A 23,721-nucleotide genomic window follows, 5' to 3' on the forward strand; every position below is an offset into this window, starting at 1 on the left:
GAGTGAATAACTACAAATATCTGTGAACCTAGGTAAATGAAAACAATGACCAAGGTAGAGAAATAAGGACACGCATTGAAATTGCAAGACAAGCATTTATAAAAATGAAAACAATGTTTGTTAATCGAGACCTTCCTCTGGAGCTGAGGATAAGAACCTTAAGATACTACGTGTTCTCGACTTTGTTGTATGGAATGGAAAGCTGGACAATAAAAGGATAATATAAAGAAGAAGGGTCATTTGAGATGTGGTGTTACAGAAGGAATTTAAAAATACAATGGACCCAACGAGTTACAAATGCAGAAGTGTTAAGAAGGCTACAAAAGGATTGCGAGGCCATAAAGCACATCTAAACAAGAAAGCTGGAATATTTAGGCTACATTACCAGAGATGCGAATATATTATGGCTCATAATGCAAGGTATAATCAAGAGCAAAAGATCCATTGAAAGACGAAGAATTTCCTGGCTAAGAAACCTAAGAGAGTGGTGTAGCTGCAGCTCAGTAGATCTTTTCAGAACAGCCGCCAATAAGGTACGGATAGCTATGATAATGGCCAACCTCTGATAGGAGAAGAAACTACAAGAAGAAGAAGAAGATTTAATTCGTGTTTAAGAAAAATAACTGCAGCTATGCATCTTGGAAATCATACACTCACCGGCAGGAAAAACGGAGCACATTTTTAAAATAAAAGCCTGAACTCATCGGTAAATAAAACGTGCCTCCCATTATTTACAGTAAAATGAGTATGGTTTCTGACAAACTAAAGCCGCGTAACTCGATGGCGCCTGAGAAGTTGTAGGCCTGTTGCAGGTCTGCGATTGCTTAAATTTGCTTCTCCAAGCCTTCGTCTAATTTTTCGTTCACTTACGTTAGTATTTCGGACGTATTGAAGTTGATTTCGAATTTGTACAGCCATGGCAAGACGATCTCGTAGACTTTGTAAGAGCATGAAGTGATCATCACGGGTACTAGTTCTTCGTTAGGGACCGGTTCCAGATCGTCTGCGTAAGCTCCGGTTACCAAGAAACGTGTAAAAATACGGTGCACAGTACTATTGGATATTTGATACTTTTCAGCAACTTTTTCCCTCTTGAGCAACGCAACAATAGCAGCCGCTGTTTCGGGATTTATAACCATAACTCTTGAGGTTAAATCAATGCAATTTAATTTCAAATTGTGTTTGATACTTGACTCGACTTGACAGTTAGACAATAGAATATAAGAGCTACCTTTGCACTTTTAAAAGTGATAAGAATAGTATATTCTTTATTTCTAATTTTTTATTAATTTGTTTTGGTTAGCACTTAAGTTTTATTAGAAATTACTTAAAACAGTTTATTTCGTTTGTGTTTGCATTATTACAATAATAAAAGTTTAAAGAGAATTAAAATTTTAAGTTTTTATTATGAAAATGCTCCATTTTTCGTGCCGGTGAGTGGAGAATAGGATAAAACTCCTCTTCAACTTGGACCATTTCATCATTTGTTTGATTATGTTATATTTATAATGATATTTATATTATATATATATATATATATATATATATATATATATATATATTAATGTACTAATGCACATAACTAATGCACTGTTGTAACAGCTTCTCCTCTAAAAATATGTGATGATTAGGATTTTCTCTATATACATTAGAACATTAATGTTGTGTTGGTTTGACTTTTTAATGATTTTTTTATCCACCAAATTTTATTATATTTTAATGATGTTACTTACCTCTTTCTTATAAAGTTTTATGAAGGGTCAAACTAGGTGAAAAAACATATCTTATAAAAACAAAAGACAGAAATGAAAAACTAAAAATTATGCGGAATAAAACCAAACTAAGACCAACGAAGCCAGAAATATACATTAATGATGATCTAATGCACGAAGAGATGAAGAAACAACAGGAAATACGGAAAATTGGAAAATTAGAAAAACTTAAAGGTAAGAACATCCGAGTTGGCTATCAAAAATTAAATATTGACGGGGACATATGGAAATGAAATAAAGAAAAAAAAGAGTTGGAAAAAGATAAACAAGGGACGTCAAAAAACTGATACTACAAGAAATATCGGATACCCAACAAGAAACAAAATACGAAATTGCAAAGAAATAGGATATGAACTCTCAAGAAAAAATAATGAAACATACGTACATAAATAAACATAACAAAAAAATTAAAAAACACGAGCAAGTAAAAATAAGTACGTGGAATATTAGAACAATGCTTGAACCAGGAAAAATTCAAGAGATTGTCTCAGAGCTGGAAAGATACGGAATTGATGTTGCAGTAATTCAAGAAATTAGATGGGCAGGTCAAGGAGAAATAAATAAAAAAATTACACATTACACTACTCTGGGCATGAAAAACAAGGTCAATATGGAGTTGCATTTATAACTACGGGAAAAATACAAAATAATATTATGCAATTTAAACCAATAAATGAGCGCATGGCATACCTGAGAATTAACGCCAAACCATTTAATATACCCATCATAAACGTATATGCCCCAACTGAAAGTGCTGTAGAAGAGGAAAAAGATAACATTTATGAGAAACTGGAACAAGAAATTGAGTCTTTACCCAAAGAAGACACAATTCTGGTAATGGAAGATTTTAACGCCCAGATAGGCAAGGAAGACTACATTAACCAAGTTGCAGGTAAATACACATTACATAAAAAAACAAATGATAATGGTCAAAGATTATGCAACTTAGCAACTAGCACCAATATGATTGTCAGTAGTACAAAATTTACACACCCTGTATACCACAAAGTAACATGGATCTCACCAGACCAAAAAACATGGTCCCAAATAGACCATATACTGATCACAAAGAGAAAGCAAACATCGATAACAGACGTGAGAACATACAGAGGTGCACATGCAGACACAGACCATTTCATGGTTACCGCAACGTTAAGACAAAAAGTCAAGAACGTTAAAAAACAAGACAACAAAGGACAAATGGTACATAGAAAAACTGAATGCTACAGATAGAAGAATTAAATATGCAGAAGATATAAGCAAAAAACTCAAGGAATACTGTAAACATACAGAGGATGTTGAAACAGAATAGAGAAATATAAAAAAATGTATAAATGAAACAGCTTCTGAACATGTAGGGATAAAGAGAGAGAACAAAAAAGAAGAATGGTATAATCAAGACTGCCATAACATGTTAAAAAATAAGATAAAAATAAGACAAAAGTGGATCAGAACAAACAGACAAGAATATAAAGAAGAATACAACAAATTAAGGACAGAATGTAAGAAACAAATAAGGAAAATTAAACGAACCTGGTTAAATGATAAGATAAATGATATAGAAAAAGAAAACACAAACAGAAACACAAAAGCATTTTATAAGAAAATTAGCGAGCAGAACAAAACCTTTAAAGGAAAGAAAAGGCATGAAAGATAGAACTGGAAAAGTATCAGAAAATGACAAAGAGTTTAAAGAAATCTGGACTGATTATTTTAAAGAATTATTAACAGTACAAGAGGACCAAGACTTAAATGAAAACGTGGAAGAAGAGACCGCGATGATAGAAACCGAGCTAGAAAGACCAACGAAAGATGAAGCTGAGGAAATTATAAACAGTAGTAGCAAAGGTAAAGCACCAGGTATAGACGGTATAAATATGGAACTTATAAAATATGGTGAACGTGAACTCAGAGAAAAAATATACCAATTAATAAAAGTCATATGGGACAAAGAAAAGATGGCAGAAGAATGGAACAAAGGATAAATTATCACAGTCCATAAAAAAGGAGACCAACAAATGTGTAATAATTATAGAGGACTGACATTATTAAACACAGCGTATAAAATCATGTCAACCTTAATACAACGAAGACTGGCCGAAGCGACTACAAATATCATGGGACAGTATCAATGCGGATTTCTTAGGGGAAAGTCAACAACAGATGCCATACATACGGTAAAGCAAATTATGGAGAAAGCTTATGGATATAAAATAGAAATTGAATTGCTTTTTATAGATTTCCAACAAGCATTTGATTCAATAAACAGAGCGAAATTACTTACAGCTATGAGAGAAATAAGAATACACAACAAATTAAGATGATTAATAAAAATGACAATGAGCAAAACTGTAGTAACTGTAAAAACACAAGAAGGAGACACAGAAGAATTTGTTATAACTAAAGGTGTACGTCAAGAAGATTCATTATCTGCAACTCTGTTTAATCTTGCCCTGGAATATATAGTCAGAAAAATCAACAAAGGTACACTTAGAACGAGAGAGGGACAACTAGTAGCAAATGCCGACGATATTGTGTTAATAACAAAGAACAAAAAAACAATGGAAAGTATGTTAAAATATTTGGTAGCAGAAGAGAAAGTAATGGGCTTAGTAATAAATCAAGAAAAAACAAAAATAATGAGATTTGACAAAAAATATGAAAACAAAAGACTAGATTGGGAGAATATATATTTGAAGAAGTAGAAAAGTTTAAGTATTTGGGAATATTAATAACAAACAATGGAGAAAGGGGAAGGATAATTACAGGAAATAAGACATACCATGCAAATAAAAAACTTCTAAAAAATAAATTACCCAGCAAGAAATCGAAAATGAAGATATATAAAACAATAATTTGACCGACTATGATGTATGCTGCCGAAACCCTTAGCATGACAAAAAAACAAGAGGAAGACCTTAGAATACAAGAAAAGAAAATACTAAGAGCAATATTAGGACCAATAAAAATTAATGAAAACCAATATAGACAAAGAACGAATCATAAACTACTAAACGAAATAAAAGAGAGTATAGTTTGTAAAATAAAACAGCAAAGGGCAAAATGGCTAGGACATATATGGAGATCAGGACCATCCACGACAATATTTTCAATATTGGAATGGACACCAGCTGGTAAAAGAAGACGTGGAAGACCAAGATCTACATGGCTACAAGAAGTAACAAATGATCTCAACAGGGCAGGCATACGGCAAGGGAGAGAAAAAACCAGAGATAGGAAACAGTGGAGAAAAATAACAGGAAAATTTAAAAAAAGAAAATGAGGACTGATCTACCTCGTAACATAGATCTAGAGAGCTTAAGTGGCGTAACCCCGTGTGGAGTGTTTAGCCACAATATACTAAATATAATGCACATAACTAATGCACTGTTGTAACAGCATTTGCTCTAAAAATATGTGCTGATTAGGATTTTCTCTATATACATTAGAACATTAATGTTGGTTTGGTTTGACCTTTTAATGATTTTTTTATCCACCAAATTTTATTATATTTTAATGATGTTACTTACCTCTTTGTTATAAAGTTTTATTGAAGGTTCGATCTGTTTAAATTAAAACATAAGTGTATCTTTGTTAAAGAAAAGATTTTAAGGAAATATAATTCATCATAATTCATTCTCTTTCTGTAAACTTTTGAGTGCAGTACATAATTCATTTTTTGATTAATTCTAATTTGAGGAAAACTGAAATTTACACTTAAAGTGGACATTTAATTTATTTAATGTTCACATTCAAATCGATTATGATATCGGGCGTTATTAAACAGACGATTTTATATTGTTAATAATTGGATGGGATAAAATTTATGAGTTTTGACATTTATGATGAATTTTGTCGTTTGAAAATCGTTACAAATCGAATTTTAGCATCGACCTTTTATTTTTCTGTTTGTTTTACCATCCTTTATTGACACATTTAATTTTTAACTTTATCATTTTATGTCTGTATTGTTAGTTATTATTCATATAGTTTTTAATTTAAACCTGCTTAGAGTAAATATATGATGACTAGAAACGAAATGATCGAGAGTAGTGAATCGATGTCTTCTCGTGACACTAGTTCCGTGGCGCTTGCCTCAGCATTTTACTGCAGACAAAAAAATGTAATAAAACGGAAGCTTTACTTTAAAAACCCGAAAATAGCTTATAACCGCGTTTTACTTATCAATTAATATTAAATATCAAGGAGTTTCTTAGATAGTCGTATTGTTTGCTATATAATATAGCTTAAATGCACCAGTTGTTGGCCATGAGTGAGTTATTGGCCCCTAATATGTTTTGATTAAAATTAGTAAAATGTTGGTATTTTGTTAAATCTGACTACTTTTTTTTAGGTTTGGCATCATGTCTGCTAGAGAATGACACATCTAGTTTCAAGGTAACCACCATGTTTTAGTCAGTATTCCACGTTGATTAAGACACTATTCAGTGTCGTTACTTTGCAAGCGATTCTTTGTTATTTATCTAGAAAAACTTGTGTTAGCCGAAAAGTACTATATACTGAAATTCTCTTTCTACTTTATGTTTTATGTTATTGTGAGAATAAAGTGTATGTCCTGTCCGAAATTTCATAATGAATCTAACGCTATTTATTCAAACAACATAAATTTTAAGGTGGCCAATTACTAACGCATGAAATTATCAATATATTTATTATTGGCTATCTAGGCCAATAACTGAGACATTAGTTTTTTGTAAGAATCTAGGGATTGACATATATTAATGACTAGTGTTTTGTGTGTGGCCAATAACTAATTATTATATTTTTTTAGCAACTATGCCAAAACGATCTAAAACTAAAAACACTTATAGAAAAAAGTATTACATAAACTATATTCAAAAAGTGTTATACTTAATTTAAAATGTTATGAGTGAGCTAGAAGCTCACTCATACCATCATCACTCAAGAATTTTCAAAATTCCCAGAGCCACCATAAGTTATCGTAAAAGTGAAAAATTTCACAACAAGATAACGCATGGACCAGATCCATTTCTTTCGAAGAATGAAGAGAAAAAACTTAAACTCTGGATTTTTCATTGTCAAAGTAGAGGATTTCCTGTTCGTGTTGACGACATTAAGGACTCCGTTAAAACATTTTTAGAGAGTAACCCTATAGTGAATCTATTTGTTGAAAATAGACCAGGTACAACATGGTTATCTGAATTTTTAAAGCGCAATCCCAACATTTCCCTAATTACTTCAGAACGAGTGACATCAGCAAGTTAAAACAATAACCAAAGAGACATTACCAAATGGTTTGACAACATAAAATCTTATCTAGATAACAAAGCAATTAAAGCTGTTCTTCAAGACCCAACAAGGATCTTTAATAGTGACGAGACATGCTTTTATTTATGTCCCAAAAATAAAAAGGTTTTGGCTATGAATGGTTCCAGAAATGTCTATGAAATTGAACATAACCCAAAGGTTAACTTAACAGTTAAGTTCACATTTTCTGCAAAGATCTATCCAAATAACACTAAACATTTCTGCAAATATACCTGTAAATACTACAAATAAATCTATTGCGACTTATTTAGTATGGCCAGATACTCCAGCACGAAAAGGCAAGACGCAAACTCAAAAGCTTTTATTTGTTCCAACTTCATCAGATAGAAGATATACAGAAAAAGAAAAAAATTAGACAAGGAGCGTAAAGAAGAACAGTGAAAAATCGAATGAAAGAAAAAACAAATTATAAAAATAAACCAAAATAAAATAAAAAGCTCGGATAATAAAAAAATAATAAAATTAGCTAAAACTTTAAATTAGTCTGAAGGAGAAAGTAGACAACCCATAGAAATGACCTCAACAAAACTAAAAAAATATGTAAATGTTCACTTTCCTATTGCAAAATATCAAAAAAAATCAAAACAGCATTAAAAGTGTCCACAACCTCTACACCAGGAAAGTAGAAGTACACTATTCAGGTTTTTGAGCTTCCACTACCTGAATTTGTTAAAGTTCCTACACCAGTTCTCACAAAAAATCATTAAGCCCTGTAGGCGAGCGGTTTACCCCTATAAGCAGAGCATCAACCTACTAAAATTCTTTTTGCATTTCTAATGCACCAAACCTTTTTTATTCGATTCTATATATTTTTCCAAGATGAAATGTATTTTTTTTTAATTTTTACAAGTGGGCCGGCAATTGTTATTAACAAATAACATACAAAAAAGCAATTTTACCGAATTGCTTCGGAATCAATTTTTTTAGGTGTATCTCATCAAAATAAACACTTTTTCTCTCTTAATAATTTTTAGAAAAATGCTTCCTTTTCGAGTTATTTGCATTTTTTTGTTGAAAAAATGCCTTAATTAGTGATTTTTGGGATTTTTTTTTCTAAAAAACTACTAAATGAATTGCAATTTTACAAATAGCTTTATAATCTTTAAACCGTCGAGTACAAGTTAGAATATTTTGACATGGATAAATGGTTTCTATCTCGCTAAAAACGTGGATCCAAATATTTCGAATATGCCTAAAAAAATTACATTATTATAGCATTGTAAAAAATTAATTTTAATTGTTTTAATTATAATATGTCTATATAAAAATAATTAGAAATATCTTTTTTTTTAATAAATTGTACGTAATATTTGTATTGAATTAATTTTTTAAATTTAACCAAATATTTCCACGCGCCGCACGCCTGTATCGCCGCAACCGCTGTACACACTATTTGGGTCCACGTTTTTAGCAAGATAGAAAAAAAATATCCTTGTCAAAATATTCTAACTTGTACTCGACGGTTTAAAGATTATAAAGCTATTTGTAGAATTGCAATTCATTTAGTAGTTTTTTAGAAAAAAAATCCCAAAAATCACTAATTAAGGCATTTTTTCAACAAAAAAATGCAAATAACTCGAAAAGGAAGCATTTTTTGAAAAATTATTAAAGAGAAAAAGTGTTTATTTTGATGAGATACACCTAAAAAAATTGATTCCGAAGCAATTCGGTGAAATTGCTTTTTTGTATAAGTTATTTGTTAATAACAATTGCCGGCCCACTTGTAAAAAATAAAAAAAAATACATTTCATCTTGGAAAAATATATAGAATCGAATAAAAAAGTTTTGGTGCATTAGAAATGCAAAAAGAATTTTAGTCGTTATATTCTGTTTCTAAGCGTCTTTTGAGGGGTAAACCGCTCGCCTACTGTAAATAACCAAAATAATATTGATATTTTCAAGCATTCACCTACACCAAAAGCGAATTTAAGATTATCTCCAAAAAATATTTCTCGCCCACACAAACGAAAATTATTTGATGATAATACAAAACAGTTCTCAACGAAAATTACAATTCTGTCTGATAATTTATTATCAAATATTACTTTACACTTTGAAAATTGTAACTCGGTATCAAATATTCTTTCGCCAAACTTGGGGCCAATAACTGGTGCTTTTACCCTATGTGTTTCATAATTTCACATTCTCAGCAGATACTTCTTTCTTACTCAGTCTGAACCATAAAATATTTTGAAGTACTACTCTTTTTTATAATATATATACATATATATATATATATATATATATATATATATATATATATATATATATATATATATATATATATATATATATATATATATATAAATCATTTAAAGTGTATAATATACAATATTTAATTCTTTTCGATATTCTTACTTTTATTTTGATGGACTTGCTCTTGATTTTAGATAACACAAGGAAAATAACTAGCCCAAAAAACCCATTCTATTAAATGATAGCAGACGAAGCAGGAGACAATTAATAAGATGTGCTATTAAAAAAATATTATATTATATTCGAACTACGCAATCTTAATGACTACGAGCTGTCTGAAGTTTTAAATGAAAATTTGTAAAAAAATATCTGAGGCTAATTTATTATACAAACAGCAGAAGTCCCATGACTAATTTTATTTGGGGAGTTATCTCGGCGTCGAAAGAATAAATCAACGTTCTCGTCGGCAATAAAAAACAAATATTTTGTATAGGTAATTTAGGGTTATTTATTATGTTTTATTAAATATTAATCCAAATTTAGTCTTCGTTTCACGTACCATCTCCCATGCTGTGACCTTTTATATTGATATTACGTTGCGTTGTAGGTTTAACATATTTTTCTTAATTATTGAAGAATAGTTTTTTAATTGACTTCATTCCAACAGTTTATATAAAGCAAAATAATATTATATATATTTGGAACTATAATTTTATAGTTAGGCTAAACAAAGAAACCAACAGCTAAAAAATGAAAATAATGAAACGAAACAGGAACTAAACATAGTGAAGATGAAGGTGGAGCAACTCCAGATAGAAAGAAAAGCTAACAATGTTGTTTTACGAGGACTGCCAATGGATACAAATAACCCAAATGAACTTAGCAAGACCATAACTAATTTCATGGATTGATTGACATTACAGTAAAAATAGAAGAAGATTACAAATTACGTGACACAACATGGCGTGTGCAAGCAAAAGACAGAAATGGAAACTGAAACTAATACAGAACAAAAACAAACTAAGAACAACGAAACCAGAAATATACATTAATAACGATCTAACATAAGAAATTAAGATATAATATACGGAACGTAAAATTATAACAATCCAAAGTATCTAGAGGTAATGGATTTTCTAAAGATTTATGTCATATCGACTCGAACGGTATAAATAATAATTATACAGGATGAAGCAGTAATTGCGAAACTTTGGCTTAAATGGAAAATTTAATGAGGTTTTTGTTGATTCCGTTGATGACCCTGTATAATTATTGTTTAATAATTATACAGGGTGTTAATACCAGCCGGCTTACTATGACTTTTGTATTTGTAATTCTATCTCCCGGACTATTATTCTTAATGATAAGTGCGTTTTTGCAAAACAAGTTGAAAATATCTGTTTTTGAGGTTCTGTCAGATTTAATAATTTTTGGTTTATTAGAGAAGTTTAAATGTCATTAGTTTTCATTATTTGTACGATCGGTACTGTCATTCAGCTATAGTTGTCACGATGGTTGACAGTATACCTGAACGCGTGGAAATGATTTTCATATTTGCCTCCCAGAACCAGCGTTATTTACGAATAGCTCAAATATTTCATGAAAGGCATCCAAACAAAAATGTAAGTCACGTGTACGTCCGCGATTTAGTAGAAAAGTTTACAGAAACGGGATCAGTGCAAAATAGTGGAATAGATTCATCATGTGATAGAAAAAATCAGCAATGACCTAGAAGGCAAAAGATACTGTAGTGCAGCCTTTTTAGATGTAAGTAAGGCATTTGATAAAGTATGGCATGAATCCTTACTTTACAAAACATAATAAAACAAAACTAACCATACTCCTTCTATAAAATTATCAATATGGGTATGTGAAACTTTTAAGTCAAAATAAACGCAACCCTTTCCAAAAGTTTTCCTATATCTGTAGGAGTACCACAAAGAAGCCTACTGGGGTCAACCCTGTACTTATTATTTACTGCCGATCTACCTGCATCAACGCTAGTTGCAACCTATGCTGATAACACTGTTATTATGGCATTACATACAAGGCCTGAAACTACCTATAGAGGCTTACAAATTGCTCTCGAAAAATACAAAACTGGTTACAAAAACACTCAAAATAAATTTTCAAAAAAAAAATTATGCTGATGATAGGGTATTAGAACAAATATTAAAATAATAGAGATATGATCTTAAAGAAAATGTTTAAAACTTAGTAGGTCGATTTTTTTTAAATTTCATCTCAAATTGAAGTTACTAATAGTAGCTCCTCTCTGGTATCCTTAAAAACCTACTAAAATATTTGATACCGCAAATTGTGCCTATTTCTCTTTTATTCTCATTGCAAATTTTTATTTAATTTTTTATCTGGTCAGTCAGACCTTAATTGATTTGTTTTATTATCGGTATATGTCCGTATCCATATCCAATATAATTCAATTCAACGTCGTGGATTTATCCACTTAACGATCCGACATTGTCCATATAATTAATAAACATTGTTTTGTTTGATTTGATTTACTGAATACATAAATATGTAACGAGGTCGTCGAATCTAGTTTCTTCTCCCCAGTGAATTCTAAATTGTCAGGACCTGGGGGGCTACCAACTACGTCCTTAGTCGATGCAAGATCGAAAGGGTCCTAGAAAAGGTTTCAATTAACATATCTGGCTCACCCTTTACTTCAAATATGCTCCAGGCGCTGTCTGAATATAACGTCCCTAAACCCTAGATAAACTCTGTGTTTTGCAACGTTTCTTGGTCGAATATCCATGAAATAAATAGATTTGTGTTTAGTGCGATAAAAAATAACCACAAATAAATTAATATGCAAAAAATTACATTAAAAAAGTACATTTATTAAACATGGATGCAGAAAAACAAGAATAGAATAATAAAAGAGATGCAGAAGAAGGTCACATAACAGAATAAAACCTATGTACATGGAATCAATGCTATAGTTTATTTTTATGAACGAGAGAGTAATTAGCATAATTTTAACTGGTAGCTCCGACCACTCCATGGGCGTGCTCAAGATTAATTGAAAAATTACTTTGAATAATTGTAAAAAATAAATGAATTATTTCAGTGTTATAAAGTGTTATGTGTATGTAAACAAAAGTGACCTCTTTTATCACACACTATATTAGAACTGACTGGCCTACATTAAAAAGGGTTTTAAAAAATTCACATTTTTTTTAATTTTTAAAAATTACAAAAGAGAAAAAGAGTTTTTAAAACCGTCTAAGGTATGTTAAATAGATGAATAAAAATATTAATATAAAACTTACAGCTACTTGTTACAAATCCAAATCAGATTCAGAAGATGAACTTTCAGAACCAAGATTTATAATAACTGGCTCGATCATTTTATCAGTAATATTGTCCAGCTTCCACATTTTTTCCTCTTCTTTAATAGTGTGATTTACTGCCTTTTCCCAGTTTTCAGGTTTTACATTATTTACGGCCTCCAAAAACAACTGTTTAACATCATGAATTTTAAAAGTGGTATTTTTTCTTGAAACTTCACTCTTTATCTGTGATCATACCAGTTCAATCGGGTTTAATTCACAATGATATGGTGGGAATCTAAGTACTGTCATTACACGATTTTTGGCAATTTCATCAATTTCGTATTTTTTAAATTTTTCTTTATGAAGGGCACACAACGAATAAAGTTCCTTTCTTATAGATCCGGGATGGTACGTAATATTTTTTGAACTCAGCCAATTCTGCAAGTCTTTTTTTAACCACTTGGTTGTGGGCAGTCCTTCTATAAGTCTGGAGTGATAACTTGCATTATCCATTACTATTACACAGTTCTTAGGAAGAAGATCTATCATTCGTTCGAACCATTCTTGAAAGACATCAGCGTTCATGTCTTCATGGTAGTCATCGGTACGAGTTGATTCAAAAGTTAATAAACCACCTTCAACAAAACCGTCTGAACTGCCAATGTGTACTATTATCAGCCTGCGTCCCTTTCCTGATGGTGGGTTTAAACCAGTAGATAAGTTATTTACAAAAGCGTGCCTTTGACTTGTAACAGTTTCATCCTGCCAAAATTTATTTGGTGTATGACCCTCGTTGATCCATGTTTCATCAAGATAAAATATTTTTTTTTTTGGTTTTTCATTTCCTTAATGGTTCTTAGAAAATGTCTTCTCCATATGACAATATCGCTTCTTTCTAATAAAATAGACTTTCTGGGATTCTTTTTCCAGCGGAAGCCTATTTCTTTTAAAAGTTTCCATAACGTACTTCGACTCATTTCTGGGTAATCCTTATCATCTCGAACTGAGACAAGAACTTTATCCAATGTTTCAAATTCTTGTCTAAAGAAGAATTCATGCACTTTCCGTCGAAGTCCTTCTTTAAAATGATATTCTATTTGAAATTTTGGTTTCCCTGGAGCATTACGTGGCATTTGAAAACTACCACATTTCTCTTCTTTAATAACTCTGTAAATCGTAGATTTCCCAACACCAAGTGTACTGCTAACTAACTCAACGGTCTCATCAACACTTTCACATAAACGTTTGTCTGTAAATGATTTAAAACAATTAAATATTAATGTTTTTTCATTAACTGTTAGAGGACCAATTTTTCGGCGTTTACACGGCACTTCCAAATTTTCCATAACACTAGTATACACAATAAACTGCACCTTGCAAGTGAAGTACCTACTTTTAGTGAACTGTTAAGAATTTTGAATACGCCACTTGGACCTTCCTATATACAAAATGGAAAAACCCACTATCACATTTTCTGTGGAATAAGTTTAGAAGGTAATTATCTAGTCAATTACTGTCGTAGATTCCTGGAATTAAAGAATTAAATGTTTGATTGTTGAAACCCTTACTTCGTGGAATGCACTCATTTCAGATAAAATAAAACGTTTTATTTTATCTAAAGAATTAAACTTTATTTTGAAAATAGGCAAAGAATTAAACTTTATTTTGCAAATAGATAAAATAAAACGTTTTATTTTATCTAAAGAATTAAACTTTATTTTGCAAATAGGTAGGTACTTATTAAACTTTTATTGGTTATATATAACCAATAAAATAAACATCTTACATTTCTTGCAAATTCATTAGTACCTGTTAACCTCGATCACTCCGACACTGGCAACCTTATTTAGGGATTAGTAATCCTCACAACTATTGTATTCTATTCTGCTCCAACCTTTATACCTGGTGGTCATACTCAATTTAAAATTGTTTTCCTATATACTTCTGTAAACTTGTTGACAAATATCTGTTTTTCATTGAGTCACCCGTATCAACAGTTTAGGGATTTGCATACATAATTTATTGTTTTATTACTCTCTCATACATAAAAATACACTATAAATGCGCGAAATTAAGAATTTTCGGGCTTATTTCCACTCGGCTACTTACGGTAGTGTATACTCAACTATACAATGCCAAGAACTGGGTTTCAAACACTATTGATTAATTCAATAAAAAATTTGAAATATTATGTATATTATAATTATAACATACGTTGCCAAGTTAAGGGTTAAAAGGTTAAAATTATAGTTTAATATATACCTTTCTGTGAAAGGACGACAAGTGCAATTGTAATCTTTATAAATGGCTATGGAATTAATCATTAGGTAAAGTAGAAAGCCGGCTATTGTTTGTGAATAAGTTCCTACAACTGCACACTTTTATTGTTTTCAACAAAGGACAGTCAGAATTGGTTTTGCCGGCCTTGAGAATTTACCCAAATTGAAAAAGTATAATTTTAGATAGGTACTAAGACTGATTTTTACCACCCCTCCTCTTAATATTTTGTTATCCATTTTTGTATGTCAGAAGACTTTTTTGAATCATTACCAAGCAATCGTGAGCATGTACAGATAGCTATAACAAAAAATTAACATTATATTAAGCTATCGTTGTATACTATTTTATTTATTTTACAACAAACACATTTTACAGAATAAAATGTAATTACAAGTAGGAATTTTACATTCACATCTACAGAGTGGCCCAAAAGTCTGGAAACGGCCAATTATCTCGTAAATTGCTATTCATAATAATTGTACAAAATTTGAGGTACATCTATTTTGGGATACGTAGATTCCAAATTTGATATTTGCAATGTTGCCAGATTTGCCGTTTCTCTTATATTATTAGTAACTTTGGTTTTTCAAATTCATCACCCTGTATATTTAGTCATTATTGGAATTTCCCATTCAATACGAGTTCAACCGTATGTAACACTTATGATTTTATGTAGTCTGGAAGGTCTTAAATATATAAAACAGTGCAAAATGTGTAGATTTTAATAAATTTAAATATATAAATGTAGAATGCTGTGATTTTGACATTTGTTCACCATTTACATTAATAACTAAAACTGACAGTAGTTGTGTTTCGAAAAGTTCTACAAGATAAATTACTTCTCTAAAATGGCCCTTAACGAAAAAGAACGAATTACTATTCTAATGATGAGAGGGTATGGTGACAGAAAAAGATCTTATTGTGAAGCAGCCAACTTGTTCAATGATACTTTCCCAAACCGTTTTCCTATTCATAAGGCGACGGTACAAAAAACTGTAAAGCGATTTGAGGAATCTGGAGAATTAAAAGATAGATACCGATCAGGTAGACCGAAAAGAGAGAAAAGTCCCAATTCACAATAGTTCTAAAATTCAAAAAAATCTATAAAATATAAAATTCAATAGATTTATTTTCATCATTTTTCAACTTACTGTTTAATATTGATTTATTATATCGAGGCCATCTTATACATCAACTAGTATCAAAACTTTTACTTCCAGTAAATTTAGTAGATAATTGAGAAACAAAGTTCTTGGAAAATATGATTAAAGTATTCTAAAATTCTTGGTTCAAAATTTTCTTAGCATTCTATAGATCTACTTAACATTGCCGCTGACAACTCTTTCACATAAAGTTTATTTTCTGGCCTCGGGAAATTTGCTTATACTCTGAAGCTTCCTTAAAGGAACTTTTGCATCGCATTTAAGGATTATTTTGATAAGGCTTTACTCTTATGGCATATTTATCTTACAGTTCTTCCTGAAAATATTGGCTTTCTTCCTAATTGCCGTATTTTTATTAGTTTATTCTGTTTTTTTTTAAGTTTAGAACCGATATTTTAAGCTTTATTGTTTAAATATATATATATATATATATATATATATATATATATATATATATATATATATATATATATATATATAAGAAATACTTGATATTAGTCTGGATGTTAGTGACTGTCGATATAAACAAACAAACAGTTTATTAGAGCTGCAGTCAGAAGGTTGGCCGGGATGTTAAAGAAACTCTTTTGACTTTCTGTCTAGCTTTCGGAATTCTTTTATTCCTTTTTCAAGACGCTGTAATATAGATAAAAAGAATATGTAAATATTTACAAAATATCGCAATTCGTCAGTGCAACTTACTAGTCGTTGAGATTATTTATAATAAGCTTTAACCATCAACATTAATAACACAAACATAAAATAATGGACAAAATACATTCTAAAATTTTGGTAAGGATAGTAAAACTTTGTCAATTCTATGACATCTTTTGATGGTGTGTTTTAACGCTGATACACAGAGAACAGAAAGAAAAAACAATTAAAGATTAAAATGTAATTAGGTGTTCTTAATATTGTATTTCTTTTTAAAAACCAAGAGGCCCATACTAGGTAATTTTTAATTTTTAATTTTTTAAACCTGTCTTAATAGTTATCATTAAGAGAGAGAAAGAGAGAGAGAGAGAGAGAGAGATAAAAAAGAGACTGGACCAGTTTTTAAGTATTTGTGATCCATACCAAATGAATTTGGTAGTAAATTATATGGGTAGAAAGTTGAATTTAGTTCTAGCTAATGTTCATTTTGTTTGTATTAGAAGTCATGATTCGTTTTTTGAAGAGGATAGCTATCATTTTTCTCTTAACTCGACAATACAGTACATACAATTTCTGCTACTGTATAATCTAATAATATTAATAAATTAAAATATAAATATATAAATAAATAAAAACATATTAATGATGTAATTGATGCTGTACAAACCTTTTAGGATAATATGTTTGAATACATTGACCAAGCAGTACCTAAAAGACAAAAATCTAACAATTGCCATGTTAAATGCAGTTTTCCTAAATATTTCTCTCAAGATTTAGTTAGTAAAATCAAATAGAAAAACAAGCTACATAGGCGAGTAGGTAAAAAGAGGAAATGTTAATGTCGAAATTAAGAATTAGTACGAATCTCTTAGAAAGTTAATTAAAATACAAACAAAATCTGAATATATAGAATATCATCACACTGTAGAGAGAAATTTAATGTCAACATAGACCCATCTAGTTTTTGGTCTTTTGTGAAATCTAGAAGTAGTTCCAGGGGTTTACCATCTGAAATTAAGTTTGACAACAATATTTACACTGGTTTTGATGGAGCTGATAATGATTTTGCACAATACTTTAAGTCAGTTTATAACATATCATCTGATATGAAGGTACCTATGTTTTACGGTATTTTAGAATTTGATGAGATAACTGAAGAAGCTATTAGAGCTAATGCAAAGATATTAAAACCCAAAAAATTTATATGAAAATAATGTCTTCCTGCTTATATCTATAAAGAGTTTATTGACTATCTTGTGGAACCATTAAAGGTTATATATAATCTAGCTTTAAAAACTAATAGATTTCCTACAAAAATAAAGATACCATTACATTTCGTATTTTTAAATCTGGTAATATAAATTATGTAATAAATTACAGACCTATTAGTATTTAAAATTCTCTTGCAGAAATATTTGAATTTATCTTATATAAAAACTTATTACAACATTTTATCAATTCTTTTGAATCAATATCAACATGGATTTCTGTCAGATAGATCTACGATTACAAACTTATGTATATTCACACAATCTGCTGCAGATGCCATAAACACTAAAAAGCAAATCGTTTTAATCTTTACTGATTGCGGAAAAGCATTTGATAGTGTTAATCATGGTTTGTTATTAGAAAAACTGAGCCTTTGGCCTTTTAAGTAATGCTGTAATGTTTCTGAATACATATTTAACAGATAGAAGCCAGCAGGTTAGAGTTGGTAATGTTTTCTCAGGGGAACATTTGGTAACGCTAGGGGTTCCTCAGGGCAGCAACCTAGCAAACCTCTTATTTGCTTACTTTATAAATGATCTTTTCAAGTGTCTCAAATTTTCGTCTTGGTTAATGTTTGCAGATGATTTTAAGATATTTAGAGTTGTATAAAATCAATGTGATTGCCAGCTATTACAACTTGACTTACATGCAGTATCTAATTAATTTTAGATAAATGAAATGAGTCTAAATGTTGATAAGTGTTCAGTGATAACCTTTACACGTAACCGGAACTTTATAAATACATATGACTTACGATATCAATGATAGATAATTGCCCAAAAAATCAGTGTATAAAGATCTTGGTGTGAATTTTCAAACTAAACTAACCAAACTGCAAACAAAAAAACCAACTTCGAATTTCAAGTACAAAATATTTATTAATTCATTTAGGTTCAAAAATTAAAGTCGATCAAAGTTAGTTCAATACAATCACAATCAATCACACAAGAATAAGAAAATCACTGAATATCACAGAATATTTCGTCAAATACGACGTTTTTAGTCCAGATGGATTAAATAAATAAATAAAAAATAAACTTATTATAAAGTAACATTGTGGCGTATTCCCAAAAAAGTGGAACAGTAGGCGGTAGTGTAGACTAGCGCGGAGCATCATACTGTTTTCTGTATTTTTTAAATTTAAATAATATTTAAATATAAATTTAGTTAGTTAGTTAGAGTTCTCAAACCGACTTCTTTTTCTTAAACGTGGCATTTTACAATCTAAAATATGCAAAAAAAAAGTTACTTCCGGTTTTACTTCCGTTTTTTATTTAAGAGGGGCGGAGTCTAACAATCATATTGTTTCCGTTTCCTAATGTAAATCTTCCTAAAAATCCTAAAAAACCACTATCGATTCTCAATTTAAAAAAATTGGCGTCAATACAGTTTATTTTTAGGATTTTTGGAACATTTACACCAGGCGACGGAAACGATGGATCGTTAGACTCCGCCCCTCTTAAATATCAGCAAAACTTACATCAAAACTAAGGTAGCTTGATATTGCCTAGGTAAAGTTAGTTAAGTTAGGTAGAAGTGCTGTTTCTGCATTCGTCCGTAAAAATAAAGTATACTCCCTTTATAACGAACACGGTTATTACGAGGTTTCGCTTATAACGAGGTACATTAGATGTCACGTGAAATTTCTATTGAACTATAACCCTTTATAGCGAGGTAAATTTGCTTATAACGATTGCAAAACGTGTTTTTTACGTTTTGGCCCAGCCGTAGCTATAAATAAATACCCTTTTTAACTGCGGGCCGCCCGCAATAAACTTTTTACAATTTATGATTCTTAGTTGGAAATGTAAAATTTATGATTCACAAGTGTCATTGTATTGGGTTGACCATTCACACCTAATAATATGGGTCCTAATAGACAAGATGTGGAAAGTGTTTTAAAGGTTGTCAGAAACTTTATCCAAGGACAAAACGCAAATGAAGAAGCATAAAACTGTTTCACATCTTTAGAAAATAAGATAGATAGAATACTGGACAATTTAAAGCAGTCAAAAATGACAAAATAACTTTATACGCTTTATACATATTTACAGAATACAGATTTTTTGTTTTAACATTATATCATTGACAGTAAAAGTAAACAACTCTTTTTTGTTTTAATGCATTTCATTGACAATAAAAGTAAACAACTTTGTTTTAAAAACGCCATTCAAACAATATTTATTAGCATCTTATATTGCTCCGAATGGCTTCACTATAGAAAGTTAATGTTTTAGAAAACTACATATTCATATGTATGCACAATATTATTGTTGTTGGATATAACGAGATCCGCTTATAACGAGGTAATTAGCCTGCCATTTCAGTTCTCGTTATAGAGGGAGTCTACTGTACTAAATTAAGTACAAGAAATGTTTTCCATAGTTAAGCTTCGTATATTAGTAGTTAACTTTATGATTTCATCTTGTTTTGGAAGAGTTTATTGTTGATTTTTTCTGAGTTTCAGGTCATTGGATGCGGAACACAGTTGTATAATAACATAAACTCATAAGGCACAGACAATATAAAAGAAACAACGAATAAAATAGTGGTAGTACTTTATCCAAACCATCAATAATAGTGTTTATAGTCGGAATTAAACAGTTGGACATTCAACATTCATAACACATAATAAATAATGTTTCGGCAATCGGCTATACCGACAAGCAACACCGATGTATCGGACTCAAAAGTTCCGACAATGGCCATCCATTTGTTTTGGGGAAAACACATTAAAATATAAATCGAACGAGGTATATGAGCGAGAGACACAATACGTGGTCCAGAAGAAACGGCCCTCCTGTTGTGCTCTGTCTAATCTTCAAGGGTCAGAAAATTACTTACAGTGCCGTCAAACGTCAACAGTTCCCTTAAAAGTCACCGAAATAAACTGGAACCTCCTGGAATAAATGGAAAATTTAAATAAATTATATATATATATATATATATATATATATATATATATATATATATATATATATATATATATATATATATATATATATATATATATATATATATATATATATATATATATATATATATATATAATTATAAGAAGCACAAGACACCGCAAAACAGAATTAATCTTAAAAAATTAAAGGCAAAAGCGCAGCTTACTATAACTCAACCTAAAAGCAATTCATGGCATAAGTTTGTATCGGAAATAAATAACATAACTAGCTCCAAGGAAGTCTGGTAAAAAATTAGAAAAATTTGTGGTAATCGGCAGAGGACTTTTATTAAACACTTGAAAGTACAAAATAAAACAGTATCCAAAGATAAAGATATCGCAAAAACGTTCTAGCGGATTTTTACGAAAGCCTCTCAAACCACAAAAATCCACGTGCAGATTCTTCAAATTCATCATCTGATACCTATACTTTTCCTAATAATGAAAATCCTAACGTAGCAATTAATAGTCGCATTACTTTTCAAGAACTTAATTCAGCACTTTCAAGCTCTAAAGATTCTTGTCTTGGACCCGATAATATCCCAACCATATTTCTAAAACATCTTCCAGACTCAGCCAAATATCATTTACTTGACATGTTTAATTTCATATGGGCGCAACAGCATTTTCCTTTAATATGTACTAATTCCTACGTCCTATATGTATATATAACGAGTTTATTACAGCTGCCGTTTCTCGCAACCTAGCTTCCAACGCTTGCGATCGTTCCAGTCATCTACTTGTAGACCGCTATCTTCCATTGCACCTTTTACTTCTTGTCTCCACGATCTTCTTGGTCTTCCCTTTTTCCTGCGGTTGGTGGGGATCCACTGTAACATTCTCTTTGGCCATCGTTGATCATTCATCCTTTCTACATGGCCATACCATTTCAGTCTTTTGCATTCTATAGTTTCCAGGACGTCAATGTCTATGCCCATACGCTCTGTTATTTCAGTATTCCTTACTCTATCTCTTCTAGTGAGTTGGCAACATCTTCCTACGTCCTACTCCTTTTAAAAGATAAAAAATCCAATCAGGACAGGCCAATCTCAATTACTTGTTCCATGTGCAAACTTATAGAAAAAATCGTTAACAGTAGATTGTGGACATTGAAACCAAATCGATAACTGATTACTGAACAAAATGGAATTAGGCAGAATCAATCAACGGCTGATAACATTCTGGAACTCGAAAGCGATATTATGAAATCGTTTGCAACTAACAGAAAATGTACCGCGATATTTTTTGACGAAAAAATGCCTTTAAAACTGCCAGGAAACACAGGATTCTAAAAACGTATGAGTGGAATATTCGGGGACACTGTTTATCGTTCATCAACAATTTTTTAACCAATCGGACTTTTCGGGTAAGAGTTTCCAATTCGTGCTCGAAAACTCATCTGTTCTTAGCCCAATACTCTTGCTAATTGCGATTACTGATATTTTGAAAAACATAGGAAAACCTCTAAAAGCACGACTGATTTATGTTGACGATTTAGTGGCATTTACCAAAGGAAAAAATATAGATAGTATGACAAAATGTTTACAAAGCTTTATCAATAAACTGGAAACATGGTCTCTGAATACTGGCTTTAAATTTTCTACTACAAAAACAAGAGTCATGGTTCTTGCAAAAACAGCAAATGTAACTACTCCATCAAATCGTACGTTATACGGGAAACCAATAACAGTAGATCCTCTTATTAAATTTTTAGGAATGCATTTAGACAACAAACTGACATGGCGAGAACATATAAAGCAATTACAATTAACTTGTCATAAGAGAATAAATATTTTAAAAACATTATCAGACAGGAAATGGGGATCCGACCAAAATACAATATTATCAGTATACAAATCGTTAATCAGTTCTAAACTCGATTATGGATGCATCGCTTATTGTTCTGCCAGAAAGTATATTTTAAAATCTCTAGATACAATTCATAATAATTGTCTAAGAATCGCACTACGAGCATTTAGAAGTACACCTATTGAGAGCATATACGCTGAACTTGGTGACCCATCCCTTTACTACAGGCGTATGCAACTGACATCAACACATTCATCCTCGGTATATTGTAATCCAGAAAAACCTATTTACAGAAACACCTTCACAGATAAATATAACGAACTTTTTAATTATGATGATAAAATAAGAAAACCATACTATGAAAGAATTAGAACATATTGTAAGAAATTAAACTTTGATTTTCTTGACATATTCGATCCAAATATCACCGATCCTCATATCCCTTGGTCAATCAATATTCGACAGTGTCATGTATATTTGAGCAAATATAATAAGTCGAAAATACGTCCCTCAGAAATAAAAACTATTTTCGTATCAAATATACTTCAAACTTATGAAAATTTCTCCAAAATATTTACAGATGCTTCAAAATCTAGCAATGGAGTTGGTGCCGCCTTTGTGATGAATTCAAGTAAATATATCTATTTCATTTATCTCCCCACTGTAGCATATACACAGCCGAATTATACGCTCTTTATCGAGCAATTAAGTTTATTGATGATACCAATATCGTCAAAGCGGTGATTCTTTCTGATTCTCTGAGTTCGATTACTTCAATTCAACGAGTATATCCTAAACACCCAATTGAAAAAATGATCAAATCAGAACTTCACACATGTCAAGAAAAAGGAAGAACAGTTGACTTCATATGGATTACTTCTCATGTGGGTATCCCCAGAAATAAAGAAACAGACTTAAGTTCGCGTAGTGCAGTGTCTAGTGTGGACTCAGAAATAATATTAAAGTGCGGTCCAGAAGACTTAAAGCTTTCTATTAAGGCAAAAATCTTAGAAGTCTGA

General features: G+C 30.8%; 1 protein-coding gene across 1 annotated transcript; it reads left to right on the forward strand.

The window, feature by feature from the left end:
* The first annotated feature begins 4,105 nt into the window (after nt 1-4,105).
* Nucleotides 4,106-23,721, forward strand: LOC140451691 (uncharacterized). Its single transcript, XM_072545534.1, has 3 exons — nt 4,106-4,340; nt 22,350-23,333; nt 23,381-23,721. Exons 1-3 carry the CDS (start codon nt 4,106-4,108, stop codon nt 23,719-23,721), a joined length of 1,560 nt encoding a protein of 519 aa, XP_072401635.1.

Source organism: Diabrotica undecimpunctata, chromosome 10 (assembly GCF_040954645.1).
Source record: "Diabrotica undecimpunctata isolate CICGRU chromosome 10, icDiaUnde3, whole genome shotgun sequence".
NCBI lineage: Eukaryota > Metazoa > Arthropoda > Insecta > Coleoptera > Chrysomelidae > Diabrotica > Diabrotica undecimpunctata.

What these genes read in the sequence shown, in the direction of transcription:
- LOC140451691 (XM_072545534.1), top strand. Translation starts at nt 4,106, where the DNA reads ATGACAATGAGCAAAACTGTAGTAACTGTAAAAACACAAGAAGGAGAC. An exon ending in GAACAAAAAAACAATGGAAA is followed by an intron (nt 4,341 to 22,349) that starts GTATGTTAAAAT and finishes TGAAAAACATAG; the next exon opens with GAAAACCTCTAAAAGCACGA. An exon ending in CGCCTTTGTGATGAATTCAA is followed by an intron (nt 23,334 to 23,380) that starts GTAAATATATCT and finishes GCATATACACAG; the next exon opens with CCGAATTATACGCTCTTTAT.